This window comes from Balaenoptera musculus, chromosome 4 (assembly GCF_009873245.2).
Source record: "Balaenoptera musculus isolate JJ_BM4_2016_0621 chromosome 4, mBalMus1.pri.v3, whole genome shotgun sequence".
Taxonomy (NCBI): Eukaryota; Metazoa; Chordata; class Mammalia; order Artiodactyla; family Balaenopteridae; genus Balaenoptera; species Balaenoptera musculus.
In genome coordinates, this window is record NC_045788.1 from 139,745,704 (window position 1) to 139,762,572 (window position 16,869).

At 39.3% G+C, this 16,869-nt stretch overlaps 1 protein-coding gene across 1 annotated transcript in view; it reads right to left on the reverse strand.

The window, feature by feature from the left end:
* Positions 1 to 16,869, reverse strand: part of DSCAM (DS cell adhesion molecule) — a 605,868-nt gene that overhangs the window by 249,995 nt on the left and 339,004 nt on the right. The window contains exons 9-10 of the mRNA XM_036849729.1: positions 14,777 to 15,055; positions 615 to 734 (exon numbers count right to left, since the gene is read on the reverse strand). Of these exons, the coding sequence (XP_036705624.1) occupies positions 615 to 734; positions 14,777 to 15,055 (399 nt within the window). The remainder of the gene's footprint in view (positions 1 to 614; positions 735 to 14,776; positions 15,056 to 16,869) is intronic.

Consider the following 16,869-nt stretch of genomic DNA (forward strand, 5'->3'; position numbering starts at 1 on the left):
TGGGAAAAGTTGCTTTGCCTTTGAAGAGAAAGCAAGATTAAGGGTGAAATTTTGCTTTTAAAAAGAGACTACCAAGGAGATGATAGGTAGTTTTTTATATCTATGGTATCTACGTAAATAAAACAACCAGTAGTTTTATTTTAACCTTCTAAAGCCACTTACCCTTACTTATCTAAATACTGGGGAAATAATTTTCCAACAATGAGTAATTCTGACAATTTATACTTGTTTTTCCATGTGTATGGGCTTGCAGGGGTCCCCAAGCAGATCATGGTCATCCAACATGGGTAGTCAAGGTAGAGCTTTCCCAGGTAGTCAAGGTAGAGCTTTCCCAGGTAGTCAAGGTAGAGCTTTCCCAGGTGCTGAAATAACTTACATGAATAAACTGCCTCCCCTATCCGGTCTTTCCAAGGGCATGTTATACAAGAACATTTCATGGCCCAAATGAAAACACTTAGGTGGGTTACTAGAGGTGTGATGTGAAGGACGGATACACTTGGTGGAGGTGGGGATGTATATATTTGTAAGAAACATCTCTGCAAGAAATGCTCATCTCATCCTTTAGAATATAACATACATTTGGTAGATAACAAGCAAATCAAGTAGCTTCATACCTTTAGAGAATTTCCACACAATGGTGGGTACAGGATAACCCTCAGCTGAGCAATTGAGGATGACAGGCTTGCCATAAATCCCGTCCTGGTCCCGTGGCTGAACCACAAACTTGGGAGGAACTGAAAAGAGAGAAATGCCACCAGTAATTCAGACAAGACTGCAGATTATTAAAGCTGTGATTTTAAGAAATCCAAGAATTTTAACAAGCATGAAAGTACAAAGAATGCTTTACATATATGTGAAAATAAAGCAGAGGATTTGTAATTAGGGACCAATTAAGGAAACAATTTCAATGCAGGTGATTTTTCTTATTATATCAATGATCTGATGCAGATGGAAGTTGCCTTGCACTGGACTCTGGAGTGTGGCAGTTTGACTAAACCAAGGGAATGTGACATTCTGTTTTTGATTTGTGTTATGGAAGATCATCAGGGATCCATTCTTGGGTATGAAATGTTTATAAAGCATCCAATATCTATTCTTCCTCTAACAGGAGATGAAGGGAGAATTAATAGTCTCTTCCTAAAGGCAGTAAAGAACACAACATGGTATTGAACTTTTCCTAAAAATCTGATAAAGACACATAGACCATTATTTCTGACATCAGTACCCTTCTGAGCCAAAAAGGGACTATGGAAGCCAGTTGAAGTGAGGTGCCATGAAGGCTTTATAGAGTACCTATTTAAAATTAAAAAAAAACAAAACAGATTAAGTAACTGCTTATTTGGTGAGTTTTATGAGATGCTGAAAAAAACACCATCCCTACCCAAAACATACACATGCACTCTGCTTAAAAAATATCTGCCAAGAGAACATAAATGTTTTGAGTTAAGTTATTGTGATTTTAAGAGTATTCAAGTCTTCTCTTAAAGAGAAGATACAGATTATTCTAGGAAAGGTAGCATCTAAAGGTGTTAGGATCCAGAAATCTTTTCCAGCAGATCAGTGACTAATTACAGGATGGATTTTCAATGAGACTGTCACGAGACTAGGTGAGAGGACATAGATTATGTCCAGCATATATTAGATACTTAGCAAATGTGCGAGTTCTTCCCCTCCTTTCCACAACTCCTGATAAGGCTAATCTTTTCTGCATTGCAATTTCCAGAATTCTTCATTTTGAGGCAAAAATGTGGTCCTATGAGTTAGAGATATACAGGAATTCCAGCCACCACACGAAATGGACTGGGGAGAAGTTTAGAGTCTACATTAGTTAGGATCTTGGAAGCACGTTGAAATGGCATGAGCCATAGTGAACGTCACTTTGCCCACCAAACAGCCAAGGAGGGGGGAACAAAATCAAGACAAGAAGCAGCTAGAGATGGAACTCACTGCTGTGTTTCTGGAAGAAACAACAGAGAGTGATGGTTAAGAGCACAGAGCCAAAGGCTAAACACCTGGATTTGATCTCCAACTTTGTTACTTCTAGGTGGGTCATATTGTGTAAGCTGTCAAATGTTTCTTAGCTTCGATTTCCTTATCTGTAAACTGGGAACTCATTTTATAGCACTGGTATGGGGGTAACATGAATTAAGATCATTAAAGTTGTCAGAAGTGCCTGGAAGATATGAAGTGTTGTAGGAGTGTTGGTTAATTTAGTAAATGCAGGTGTGTCCAGCTTTAACATATCATTAATAAACACAGTTTCCAACGTGCAAATTATTTAATTAAATAATTTGCACAGCCAATGGGTCTTTTCATAGTGAGCAATTTTATTTCATTTGGTATTCAGGTGGTATTCTGAGACAAATGTAGTCTATAAAATGTAAATATATTTTTAAAAAGTGATAAGGGATGTCTGTCTGTCTCATGGTGAGAAAATTATTCCTAGGAAAAAAATGCTGGAGATTTTATAGAGCAAAGTTTTCTAGTAAAATTAATCTAACAACCACAAGGGTAGACTGCAAAGTTTAAGACATCATGTCAGAATCATTCTGTCCAGGGTGGAAGGTAAATATGCAATCACGTACATTCTGTCTATTTGGCTCAAATTCTGCTAAGAGCAAGGAATCTCTTGTCAAATGGGCAGGGTAGCTAATCTCTTGCATTTCCTCTGGAAGAATGTCTGATTATAATTGATCCATGATCCCTCCCCTCGATTTGGTTCTAATCCAAAGCAATATTATTTAAAAACCGATCACAGAGGTTTACATGGAAAATAACCACTGACATATTGTAAGTGTAAGGCAATTACTGAAGGAAATGGCCCATAAAATTGAGAATTATCTTTCATATGCCCCTCTTTAATCTCCTGGTATCAGGTGCTGATGATTCTTTCTCGCAAACGTGTCACATATCCTCAAATTCTCTTCATCTTCATTGCCGTGTCCTAGTCATGATGGGTAGACAGGGTGTGTGGTGAAGTGCCTCCATCCATCCGGTTTCAGCACTGCAGTGTGGACAGCTCCATGCATTTTGCCGGGGCACCACACCCAGAACATGAGTCTCTGCTGTCTCAGGGCCTTTTCTCTAAAGTAACAAACACTCACTTCATGGGTGCAACCAGTGAGGGATGGGCGTCGGGATAAATGCCCTGCCTCTCCATCCTCCAATCCTATTGGACAACTCTAAGGTGTGCTCTATGTCTGTGCAAACATCAGAGGGTGTCAGAATCACCTGAAGAGTTGATTAAAACCCAAGTTGCTAAACCCTGTCCCTAAAAGTTTTGACCCAGCAGGTCTGAGGCAGGAACCAAGACGCTGCCTTTTCTAATAAGCTCTCAGGTGATGCTGAGGCTGCAGGTCCAGAGACTACCTTTGAGAACAACTGTTCTGTGTGATGCCTTGGAAGGTTCCCAGAAGGAATGAGCCCCAGGTGCCCACAGCAGCAACTAGCTCATTAAAGCAACTTTTACTGATTTCCCCCCTCCTTTCCTTATCTCATTTCCCTTCATTCTTTCACTCTGGGATCCAGGAATTACATCTCAAATAAGTGATCTACAGCCAGTCCTATACCTCACACTCTGCTTTCAGGGGGACTTAACCTGAGACAAGGCTAAAACTGGCTCTTATTTGGATTTATGAAACTGCTTCCTAACTAGTCTACCGGCTACCTACTGGCCCACTTGAATGCATTCTGCACAGTGGCCTGAAAGATTCTTCTAAGAGAGAAATCACATGATGTGACTTCCCTGCTTAAAATCATCAGTGCCTTCGCATTGTCCCTTGACACAATTGAAAACCCTTATGATATTCTGAAGGCTCTTTATGACTTGGGTCCTTGCACTCCAGCTTCATCTCTTGACATTTCCTCTTGTAAGCTTTGCTCCAGTCTATCTATTCTCCAGCACCCCCTGGGTCTTCACATAGGCTTCTGTATTTCTTTGTTTAACAAATTATCAGTTAGTAGTATTTACATCTCAGCTCAAATTTCACTTAGTCTGGGACACCTGTTCTGATGCTGTGGACAAGACTGAGTGCCTCCACAGAACCCTGCGTTATCATGTCATAGCCTTTACCACACGTTTGGTATTGCTGGTTTATATGCCCGTCTCCCACATCTGGCTGCACACCTGGGAGAACAAGAACAATGCCTTTCTTGCAGACCACCGCACCCCAGAACATAACACAGTGCTGGAACATAGAAAGTATTCTGCAAATATCTGTTGAATGGACAAATCAATAAATGGATATTATTGTTCCAGTTTTAAAGACTAGGGAACAGACCCTATCCAAAGTAGCATGGCTCAGTTAATAACTCAGATCAGAGTGACCCCAATGCACAAGGTCTTTGAGGAGCATGGGTCTAGAAGCACCATCTAACAGAAGAAAGCAGAGAGCTCTGCGGGAGGATTTTGGCCAAGGAGATACAGAACTGAGGTGGAAGGCTGCAGAGCTGTCAAGACTGTCATGATTTTGGCCAAAACTTATGACAGGACCTAAAGACTGAAGACTCTGTATTGTCTCGGCTATAATTCCTCAAAGATGCTGGTTTCCTTTTTTTTTTTTTTTTTTTTAACTGTATTTTGGTTTCCTTTTATTTGCAGAACACTTTATTTGTGGTGAACATATCCACCAATATAGTTGGCTTTCCAATAGAGAGACTTTTCCAGTGGGGATGAGGGTGATTAAAGAGATAGAAAGGATGGGTTCAACCAAATAATTATGTCGCATCCCCAAAAGGCAATGCAGGCCACTGTTGCCATACATTTCTATGAATCATAATTGCATGCACATGCAATATTCCTGTCCTCCTAAAAAGAGTCACGTGAGACGTATATGTTCTAAAATACCCAAATCCTGTCATGGGACCCATGTAGCCTGACAGTATTTGAAATCTCGAAGGGATTCCTTTGAGAGGGTTGCCTGCTTCTTGATGTTTAAGATGAGGGTTGTTTAAAATACGTGATTTTTGGCTTTGGTCTGTTTATTAAAGGGAAGACTTATTTTTGCTATTTTTAAGGGAGGAATAGGACAGGTATTTTTCAGTGTTAGGTACAGTCCAGTGTTTTATGTTTGGAACTCATGGCCTCTAAGTAGCTACATATTTCCAAAGAATGGATGTAGGTTTTGCTATCTGTCAACAGGAACAGGGATTCATTTTTATTGAAGGTAAACCAGAAGCTATTTGGTGGTGGCAGCGGAGGACGGGGGTCCTGTGTAGATAAATATTGCCATTCTCTGCTGTATGGCATTTAGTCAAGATAGTAATTGATCAAAGTCTAGGTAAGATTTAATTTATGACACTGGAAACTAAACTCCAGTGGCTTCCTGTCATACCCAGAATAGATAACCTGGCCCCTCCCTTCTCTCCTACTGAACAGGGAGTACATTGGTCTCTTGCTGTACTTTGAACCCACAAAACCCACTCCTGACTCAGGGTCTTTGTACCTGTTTGTCTCTCTGCCAGTAACTCGCTTCCTACAGAGAGACCTGTGACTCACCCCCTCACTTTGGTCAAGTCTCTTTTCAAAAATCTCTTCAGAAAGGCTTACCCTGTGCATCTGAAAATTCCATTCCCTTATCACTCTCAATCCTCCTACCAAGCTTTACTTTTCATACCACAGGTAGACACCTGACATCATCTGTGGGTTCATTGCCTCTCTCCTGCACTGAAATGTAAGGTTTTTTTTTACTTTTTACTTTATATTGGAGTATAGTTGATTAACACTGTTGTGTTAGTTTCATGTGTACAGCAAAGTGATTCAGTTATACATACACATATGTATCTACTGTTTTTCAAATTCTTTTCCCATTTAGGTTGTTACTAAGTTTTATGGGGCAGGGACTTGCTCTCTGTGTGTTGATCACCACTGTACCCCCAGCACTCACAGCATCTGTTATAAAATAGGTGCTTAACAAGTATTTGTTGGAAAAATGAAGGGATGAATGAAGCAAAATGATAGCATGAATACAGTATCATAAATTGGGTCCACAAACAGCAACTAGATAGTGGCCTTGTATAAGTTTTATTTTTCCTGCCAAGTAAAGGTCAAGTAAGGGCTTTTTAGATAATGTGTTTGTTTCACTATGTGCCAGTTCATCATTAAAAGCCAGAAACAACAGACCCGTCATAAGATATAAAGAAGTATAAGAAAACTGACCTTTGGAATCACAGATAGGAAATCATAGTGTTGGTAGCTTTCCTCGCAGTGGTGCAGAGCCAATAATGGGAACCAAAGGGCAGGCGTGTTTTGCCATTAAGTTCAGTCCTTTCCCTCAAAATGGCTTCATCTATGCCAAGGTCACCCAACTGAGTGTGACATTAGGGTGATCACCCATCCACTGCCAGTGTAAGTCATGAGGCACATGCATAAGTGCTAAGTGTTTTTTCTTTTAACTTCCCTTATGATAACAGCTAATTTATTTTAAATTAAGTATTCATAAATCTTCCAAGTGACCCAAACTATCAAAAATGTGCTTAGCTTTACAATGGTCCAAAGTCATATGACTCTGGTATAAGGAATAACCAGGAACTGGGTTCCCAAATTCCATTTCAATCCTACCTTTTTATCCTATACCTCAGCTTTAACGTCTCAGTTATCACCTCTATCTTCCACACACCATTTATCCCCAACTGCTTCACTTTCTGCAAAACTATATTGCACTATTACCTTTCTGACTGTATTCCCTAGGCCACCATTCTAATTAATTGCCTGATACTTGGGATTACCCCCAGCCTCTTCTATGTAATGTGTCCTCAATCATGTACCAAAGTCATGCAGATGTAAATGGAAGGAAGGGAGAAACAGAAGAGCCGGAAAGGGAGTTCCCACCTGCTGGCTTATTATGTGCCAGGTGCTGTGATAAATACATTCTTTTTTTTAACCCTCAGAAAACCCCTATTAACTATTCTCCCATTTTATGAATAAGAAAATTGGGGTAAAAATAGCTTAAGGAATTTACTCAAGATCACACAGCTAATAGGTGTCCAAATTGTGATAGGGATGGAAGGAAAAAGAGAGGCGAGGGAAGCAGGGATGGGGTCTGGAGGGTCAGTTGACAGGCCAAGGGGTCTTCCCTGGGTTCCCTTATCTGTAGAGACACAGCCCACTGACTGCTACCAGACTGGTCTCCCACCCCCAAAGGCAATCAGTTCCAGGACTTCTGAGGTTCCCCATCACTTCCTACATCAAGCATGTATTTGTTCAAGGCAACAAGCAGGCGGGCTAACTATGATAATAATGGCACAGCCTCTGTGTCTTAACTGGTGTTGTTTGTCCCTCACTGACCTCAGAAAATATGTCTGAATGCCTCTGTCCTCCTTCTACTCATTCATTAAATGAAGAGAAACTGGAGATCCCTGCTACTATCTGGGTGCTAAGGACATAGCAATTGTTACCTGATTCCATTCTCTCAGCAATTCCAAGAGGTAAGTCTCATTATTTCCATTTTACAGATGAGGAAACTGAGACTCAGAGAAACTCAATCAGGTTTCCAAAGTCATATAGAAAATGAACAAGCAAAAATGTGGACCTTGGTTTACTTACTGAAAGTTCCAGTGTTGTTGCTGTATTTTTTTTAAATTAATTTATTTAATTTATTTACTTTTGGCTGTATTGGGTCTTCATTGCTGCCTGCAGGCTTCTCATTGCGGTGGCTTCTCTTGCTGCGGAGCATGGGCTCTAAGTGTGCGGGCTCAGTAGTTGTGGCTCATGGGCTCTAGAGCACAGGCTCAGTAGTTGTGGCACATGGGTTTAGTTGCTCTGCGGCATGTGGGATCTTCCCAGACCAGGGATTGAACCCGTGTCCCCTGCACTGGCAGACGGATTCTCAACCACTGCGCCACAAGGGAAGCCCTGTTGCTATATTTTTTATTTTCTTTCTAAACCTTACTTATACATCAAGGCTGATGGCGCTCACTCCTTCCATGAAGTCTATCAAACGGCACTGACCTCTCCCTTATCAGAAGTTGTTTTGCTCTTGTAATTAACAGTCTGTCACTTGGAGACTTTCCAACCACCCTCACTGAGACAAGGCAACTTCAAGGTCTCTGAACTCCTTATTCTATTTCTACTTTTCCCTAGCTACATCTCAGGCCAAAAACTTTAAAGCCCTAAGAGGAAAAACATTCTCCAATTTGAGTTAAAGATTTAAATAAAAACCCATATAATTATTCTCTAACATGGCTTGCTATTTTTATGTGGGTTTTGTTTCTCCAACTATATCTTTGCATATTTTTCATGAATCAAAGGACGGATTATGTTCCAAAGTTAGTGAGTCTACAGTGTGCAGTATGGAACACTCTTCATTCCAAACGGCAATAGTCAATAAGATTCTTCATTTTACCAAAAGATCTATTTAGCTTATCCAGAATGTGATCTAGCTGAAGTGGTGATAAAATTCCACCTCTTGACCATTCAAACTAAAATTTGAAATTCTGAGAGCAGCTGCCTGATCTCTAGCTATACAAGAAGAGAGGCTGTCACCCACGGCAGGCATTAGTCATCCAGGGAGGAAGTCCCCTGCTCCAGTCATTGTGTACGAAGGGCAGAGGGGAAACAGATGAATTTATGAGATATTCTACATCTGGAGCGACTCCCCAACCCAACACCCAGCACAGTCCTTGGCCAGAATTCTGGCACGTCTGTCCTCAAGGCTTCTCACACATTTCCCTCACACAACTGGCCATTAAATCCTACAAAGCATCTTCTGTTTGGCCCATCCTATGACCACCTTAGCTCCAGCCATCATCACTTCTCATGGGGACTACAAAGCCCTCCCCTTCAGGCGTCCTACCTGGACTCATTTTATTCCAATGCGTGACTCCTCCTGCCATGAACCATATGATTTTTCTGCTTTAAATCTCTTCATTAATTTCCATGGCCTCCAGACCTCATTCATAGGACAGAAAGCCTTCAAGATGTGGACTAGACTTAGCTCTCAAGTCTCATCCTTCTTCATTTTGCCATTCTGCACACCATTCCCCCAGACACAGATGTATCTGCCCTGTCAAGCCCTCCTGCCATTGCAAGTAACAGACCTTCTTCCAGGAACATGATGTCTTCCTTCCTCTCCTCTTAACTACTTGCTGTATTTTCTAATCCTTCAGGATTTCTCCCTCCCTTCTGGAATCTGCCTCATTCCCGCTGCAGCAGGAGTTCTCAATGGGAGGAAATGAGCTTTCATCATCCCAGTGACTACCCCAAGGACTGGCATTTAGGAGTACGTGCTAAGTCCTTTGTTGCTTCATGATGCAACAAGGGAAAGATGAAGCAATGAAGGACAGAGCAAATGCAGTCATTTGGGAGTGGGTGTAAAAGATTATATCTACCCATTGATATTTTGAAGACATAAAGCTTAGTGATTTTTTTTTTCTTTTGCAGACAAGTAAGACACAAGAAAATACTGAACTCATGGGACTGTTAAGTTTTTGAAAAAAACAAGCAAAATAATGATTGCTACAGACAAGGACTTTAAAATAGAGAAAGCTTCATTAGAGAGTTAAGGTTATCTTGTAACCCTTATCTAATTAATTCATTTTAGCCACTGCCATTCCAACTGTAATTAAAAGAAGAGTAGGCCCAAAGAAAGCTGCCTTGACTTTATTAAGGTTTATTTAAAGGTGATTATTTTCTGAAATCAGCGTGATGATCTATTATGGTATCTATGCAACATGAGCTCAAGAATTGCCCCAGGTTTAAATTTTAATTCAATGAATCATAAACCTATCTCCATTGTAGCATGGGCTAAGGAAAGTTGTACACCTCATGTGCCTTATATATTCTATTAAATAGAATTAACAGAGAGATGTATTTACTAAAAGTCATGTTGAAGTTAGAATATTTTCCATATATGTTATAAAATATGATACAGCCCGTGAGGAAGGAGTGCAAATAAGAGCCTTTAACTTTAAATCATTGAGCATTAATGCCAGAAGGGAAACTACTTTTTATTGAGGCCAGCCACTAACCTGTGACATCTATTTCATACAACGGCTCTCAAAATATCATTCGGCTTTTGATAAATGATGTCTCCTCCGTTGGCAGGAAAGTTAATATTTTGTGAAGGAAATTATTTCATTATTTCATTTTTGAAGAATTCTGAATATTAGAAAATTTACATTTAAATTTTTTAAAAATTGAGGTGCAATTTATATACAGTAATATTCACAGGTTTTAAATGTACAGTTTGATAGATTATGCAAAAATCTGTGAAATCTACACCCTATGATGTGCTATGGCATGGTTTTCTCTTTGTGCTTACTTTACTTGAGCTTCATTAATCATTTTGACCAGTAGATTTATATTTTACACCACATTTGAAAATTTTCAAGTCATTACTATTCAGATCTATGTTTTTCCTGCCCTTCTTTCTGAGGCTCTAACTATATTTATATTGGACTCCTTGACATTACTTCAAGCTCACGGAGGCATTGTTTGCCATTTTAAGCCTTTCATCTCTCTAAAAAATTTGGGTATTTTTCTTGTGCCCTCTTTTCAAGTTCAATTATCCTTTGTTCTGCAGTATCCAAGATCCCACTTAATATATGCAGTTAATTTCTCATTTCAGATATTGTGTTTTTCAGATCTAGAATTTCCTTTTGGTTCTTTTTAAAAAATGTTTTATACTTCTCTTCTTGCATTCCCTATGTATTCACTCATTACACACATCTTTTCATTTGAATTTTTGAAAATGCTTATTATATCTACTTTAAAACCTTGTCTGCTAATTCTAACATCTGTATGCCCATAAGGCTGCTTCTTTTCTTTTCTTTTTTTTTTCCTTTTATTTACGGCTCACATTTTCCTATTTCTTCTCATACCCAGTAATTATGTGCAAGGCATTGCAGATATGCTATGATATTGAGAGTCTGGATTTTGTTGTCTTCCTTTTAAGAACACTGAATGTTATTCCTGCAAACAGTCGATTTACCAGTGAAGAAATTTAATCCTGTCAAGGCTACCTGTAGGCTTTTTATTAGGGCTGGGCTAGAGTAGCCCTTATCCCAGGGCTAGATTAGGCCTCTCTTAGTGTGTGGCCTCTTCTGAGATTTTAACTGAATTCCCTGTGTGTTCTCTACTCTGGCTAATCAGAACTCCAACGTTTCTCAGGACTGTGTGACCGCTGGAATCTTTATTCATCTCACATACTCCTGGAAGTTGTCCTCTGCTAGGTTTCATAGGGTCTCGCCCTATGCATGTGAAGTGTAGTATTAAGCTAAAGACTCAAAGGGAGTCCTATACAGATTTTTAGAAATCTTTCTTTGAACAGCTCCCCCACTCTCTAGTACTCTGCCCTGCAATATCCAGCACCTCAATAGATCTAAGTGTCTATCTTTGTTTTTCATCACCATAAAAATCACCATTATCTATTTGGGCTCTGCATCCATCTATCATGGTTTGGAAAGTGCACCAAGAAAAAATATGGGGTGAATTTGGGGCTTAACTCATATATTTCTCTCCTCTCTAGGACCAGAGCCCTGTACTGCCTGTTTCATATTTGGAAAATGGTTACTTTATAAAGTTTTGTCCAGTTTTATAACTGTTGATGGTAGGAGGATAAACCTACTGCATGTTACTCTCTGATGACCCCATCTGATGAATTTTACATTTATCTTTTAAGTTACTTGACTCAAAATCTGTTTCACTGAAATTTCCAACCATTTCTGTTGGTTCTACTTTCTGGAGCCCCACCGAGGTTATTATTACACTAGTTTGGACATATTCCACTGGTTCAAAGAACCCAATTAACTAAGTCAAGGACTTGGACCCTGTAATTATCTCTTTATCCTGCCACATACTTTTTTCCTCTCTATTGGCTCATTCCCATCAGTATGTAAGCTTCCCTTGTCCCATGTCCACCTCGCCTCCTGTCATACCAACATTCCTGAAAATATAAAAATAGTTGTATTTTCCTGAGTTCCCACACATTCACCTCCCTTTCTTTTTTCAAGCCCCACTAATCAGGGGTTCACTGCAGCCACGCCACTCTACAAGGTAACAAACAATATCCATCTTCCTAAAACCCAGTGAGCAATTCTTGGTTCTCCGCTTTTTCTACTTTCAGTGGGATTTGATATACGTTATCACCTATCTTTCTTGATTATTTCCTATTTTGCTTTCAGGACCCCACAGTCCTCTGGATTTCCTCCTAGTCCACTGATTGTTCCTTCTTCCTGTTTCCTTTGCTGATTCCTCCTCTTATTCTGGAACCTTAAATTTTGGAATGCCTTGAGTCTAGACCTTCTTGTTTCTCCCACATCGTTCTTCCCCTTGTGACAACTGCTATTCCTTGTATCTTCTCCGCTTCTGTAGAAGACACTTTCATTTACCTTATTAGGCAAAATATGTACTTCAATTAACAATTCCTCTTTCTCTCTCTTTGCAACATTCACTTTATATACATGCTTTGTTTGATTCGTCTCCAAAACATATTGCAAATTCGTCTGCTTCTCATTACCTTGAGTGTGACCACCTTCACTCAACATGCTTTTTATCTTGCCTCGACTTCTGAAACAGCTTCTTACCTACTTGCTTTCTGGACCAGTCCATTCTTTCCACAGCTGCTAGTGTGATGATTAAAAACATAAATCAGGCCATGCCACTAGTCTAGTTAAAGTCACCAACGGCCTCTCTTTGCATTTAGAAAAAAACCTCCAGACTTCTAAAATAGCTGCATATTCAAAATACCCAAGGTGCTTGGACTTAAACTTGGCTGCATATTAGAATCACCTCAGGGATTTTACAAATTCCTGGTGCCTGGGTCCTACCTCCAATGATGATTATTTAATTGGACTTCAACCTGGACATCAGGAATTTTTTAAAGCTCCCCACACAATTTTAATGTGTGACAAAATTCAAGAACCACTAACAGGTGATTTTGAATTGAAAAAAAAAAAAAAGGATAATGCCCCAGAGATCTGGGAGATGGATAATGATTTAGTTGGGCTTAGTTAGGACCAGAAAATGGTCATCAACGTTTTCTTAAATCTCCCAGGAGATTTTATGGTGAAGTCCAGATTGAGAACCACTGCCCCCGCACATTATCTTGTCCTTGACTATTTCTCCAGCTACTGACCTGCTTTGAAGCACATTTCCTTTCTCGGGGCTATATCACCTAACTAGTGACTTAATGTTAATTTCCTAGAACCTTATTTAACATATTTAAAAAACAACCACACAGAGAGACTAATCAGATTGTGATCCACTACATTATCCTGATTGGCTAGGCTCAATTCCAGGTCATCTGACCTTTGCCTTGGTCAAAAAATTATGGTTGCCTTTCCTGCGAAGTCAAGTGATTCACAGAACACTCATGTACATTTTTATGTAGCATTTCTGTTCTCTGACCTGGATCCTTCAGAGCAGATTATATCGGAGACAAACTAATGTACTCACTGCTTTGCCCTTCACAAATGATAGTAAGAGTCAGTTCTTCTTATAAGAAAACACTTGGGAAGCAGTACTAGATTGGCTCCCATTTTTATGCATCTTCAAAAATGGGGAAAAAATTTCATGTATTCCAATTTTATTAGCATAAGGCCATGTGTACCTTTGTTTTGTATCCAACTGAAGGTAGACTTTCTTACTCACTCAGGGAAAATCTTTTCCACAGATACAAAGTTGGTGCCTTCATATGAATTCTAAGTATGCTCCACTTTATTTTGTTGGCAAGGAGACAGAATGAGCATTACTCTTCAACAAGAAAGGAAGGAGAGGGGTCATGTGGGCAAGGTGTGAGGACTGAGGAAGGACCCGGGAACCTATTGCTCAAGAAAGAGTCTGCTTAGATCTACTGACTGTCCTGCAGGTAATGGAAATCATCCCCTCCTGACAATTACAATGACAGCTCTGTGTTCGAGGACTTTAAAATGCAAACAATCAACATTAATATAAATCTTTAATTTCATACAGTTACTTTTGCAATGTGGGTGAATATTCTACTGGTAGATGAGCACATACGACTCTAGGAAAACCATAAAATCACAGAACGTCCAAGCTCAACAGACACTAGAGAACACTAGCTTCTCATTTTGAAGATGACAAGTGTGAACCTTGATAGGAATCTGCTGACTTGCAAAGAGATTCGAAATAAGACTGTTGCTTACATTTTAGGTGCATTGAGAGCCCTGACAAAGTTTTCTACAAGTTAAACCATCTTATTTTAAATTTTTTCATAAATATTGCCACACTTTGCTTAATTTAGTAAATGTTTCAATACCCTTCCAAAATAGATATTTAATGCTCAACAGAAGGGAGGAACAAAGAAAACCACATTTCTAAAACTAAAATTTAAAAAATATAAAAAGCTACTATTTTTTGACTTTAGAAAAACTGTGATATATGGCTTTGGCAAATATTATTTTTAAAAGCCATCAATCTAAATGATAATATAAAAAGTGCTATATAAAATAAATACAACACAGCATGAGCTTATGGATTTTGGGCCTCACAAGTCACTGGGTTAATGTAGGGAAGCCTTATTTCAAGAATTAAATCCCATGGTCCCCACATCTCACTCACACATTTCTTCTCTGCTAATTTTCTGAAACTTCACATTTTAGGTAAATACACCTTGGCTTGGAGTTTAGGGGAGTTCACAGTTGGCTTCTACAGCTGTGTGTGTGTGTGTGTGTGTGTGTGTGTGTGTGTGTGTTTGAATGGGATGACAGGGAATTCTTATGAATTCTGGTTATTTTCATAACATTTCAAGGAAACACCATTGGTGAGTGTTGTTGAATCTGACTGCATAGGTGCCATGCATCCCAAGTGTCTCCTCACCTCTCACAATTAGTTGGCTTTGGTGCTCCACAGCTGCTGCCTCATTGCGGGCTATGCAGGTGTAATTCCCATTGTGCATCAGGGAGAGATTGGAAATCCTTAAGGAGCTCGTGAAGTCAATGTTGTCAATGGTCACCCCAAGGCTCGCTGGGATTGGCCGGCCGTCCTTCTGCCAGGTGATGGTGATGGGTAGGTCCCCTGAGACCACAACACACGGGATGAAGACCCGTTGTCCAATGGAGAATCTTGGAAACTCAAAAGGTTGGATAAAAGGTGGAACTGAAAGAAAAGAAAAGAAAAAGTAATAGAGGAAAGATGATAATGAACTGTGTAAATACTCTACATTTTTTTCTTTAACCCTTTTGCATGACATTGGAAGAGTAATACAAATCACTGCTATAGCATAAAAGTATATGAACCGGTAGAAGATTTGAAATTGTGCTCTTCTGTTATTTGAATTTTCTCATTGCTCTAAATGAAAAGCATGGTTTGATTTGTACTTCAGCAAATATGCTTAATCACATTTACTTTGATAAATTTTTTTTAAATTCAATAATCATTTTTAAGGAAACATTTCAGATTCTGCACTTTTCAGTGTAAATACTATGAAAGAGGGATCTGGGTTTGGTTTTCTCTTGGAAGCTTTTAAAAATGATGTGTACAAGAGGAGACTTCTTTCCTGCTTTGCTAATATTAGGAGTACAATTACTGTTCCCTCTTCAATCCATTCCACATCTTGTTAATACTTTAAGCCTATTGAAGAAGCAGAGATTCCAGTTTAATTGTTAACATTTTTTAATAGCTAACATCCAACTAATAGCAAATGTTAATTTAAAAGATTTGTGTTAGGATAACTGCATCATTACTCTGCACCCCTCAATTTTACACATTCCTTGCACATGACCTTAAGTTATGAACTGGTCCGTGGCCAGTTTTCCGAGTTGTGGAGATGTGTTGCTACTGAAGATAAGGTTATATAGTCTTCAGCCCGGCCAGCCGTGGACACAGCCAAGCTCAGTCTGGAATGTTCTTTTTTGATTTAATTTCCCTAAAAAAACTCTTATTCATCCTTCTTGCCTCAGGACCATTCTTCTTGGCAACTTCCTAGATGGCTTCACAGGGTGTCAGTATTATAAAATGGTCAATGTGGAGCCAGAGGAGCCAACTTTGGATCCTACTGTGGTTACTTATTTGTCATGGGGTCACGGGCTAGTTATCAATGTCCTCTTCCTATCAGCCTTTTGGGGGTAGTTATTCATAGATTATTAAGATTATTAAGCCAATAATAACCTAATATAAACCAGTTATTATATTAGGTGATTTTACAAAATGAAGTTATTAAACAGCAGGATGTCTGCAAAGTTTATTCTTTAAATCAGTCATAGTCTCATTTCAATTATCAACTCAGGGGAGACAAAAGGGATCCAGCTGAGAAACATCTGAACGGAAACCATTCATTCATTCATTCACTCACTCAAGAAGTGCTTATTGAGCACCTGGTATGTGCTCAATACTGCGCTGTGTGTGCTGGACAGACAGCAATGAACATGATATACCATCTGTACCCAGTGGAGCTTTCATTCATAGTCATAGGCAGCGGATGTCAACAAAGTATAGCAGTGGTTTTTCTGTAATTTAATATTATTATTACTACTACTGTATGCTTTCAAAAGAAGTTGGAAGTTAGAATTGCAAATTGCAACTTTGGCTAATTGCATTAGCCAAATTGCAAATTAGCCAGAGTTAGTAAGCAGGTGACTCAAGTTAGGTTTTACCAGAGAAACAAACAAACAAGCAAGCAAGGAAACAAACAGATAGCTGAGAGTACAGACAAGCATATTCAATGTCAAAACTGCTGTGGATCCTCAATGTAAAGTTAGAACTTTGGGTCTGCAACAAGTTGATCTGACGCTAAGGGAAAAAGATCTCAGGATGAAGTTCTACCTGGCGCTTATAACCAATGAGTTAGTGATATTCTAGAAATGTGGATAGTGTGAATTTTGTTTTTGTTTTCTTTTTAAAATCTGATCACTCTGTAGCGAATTCTTGCCTCTGTTCTTGAAAAATAGAGCCTTTTCTCTATCCTGTAACTT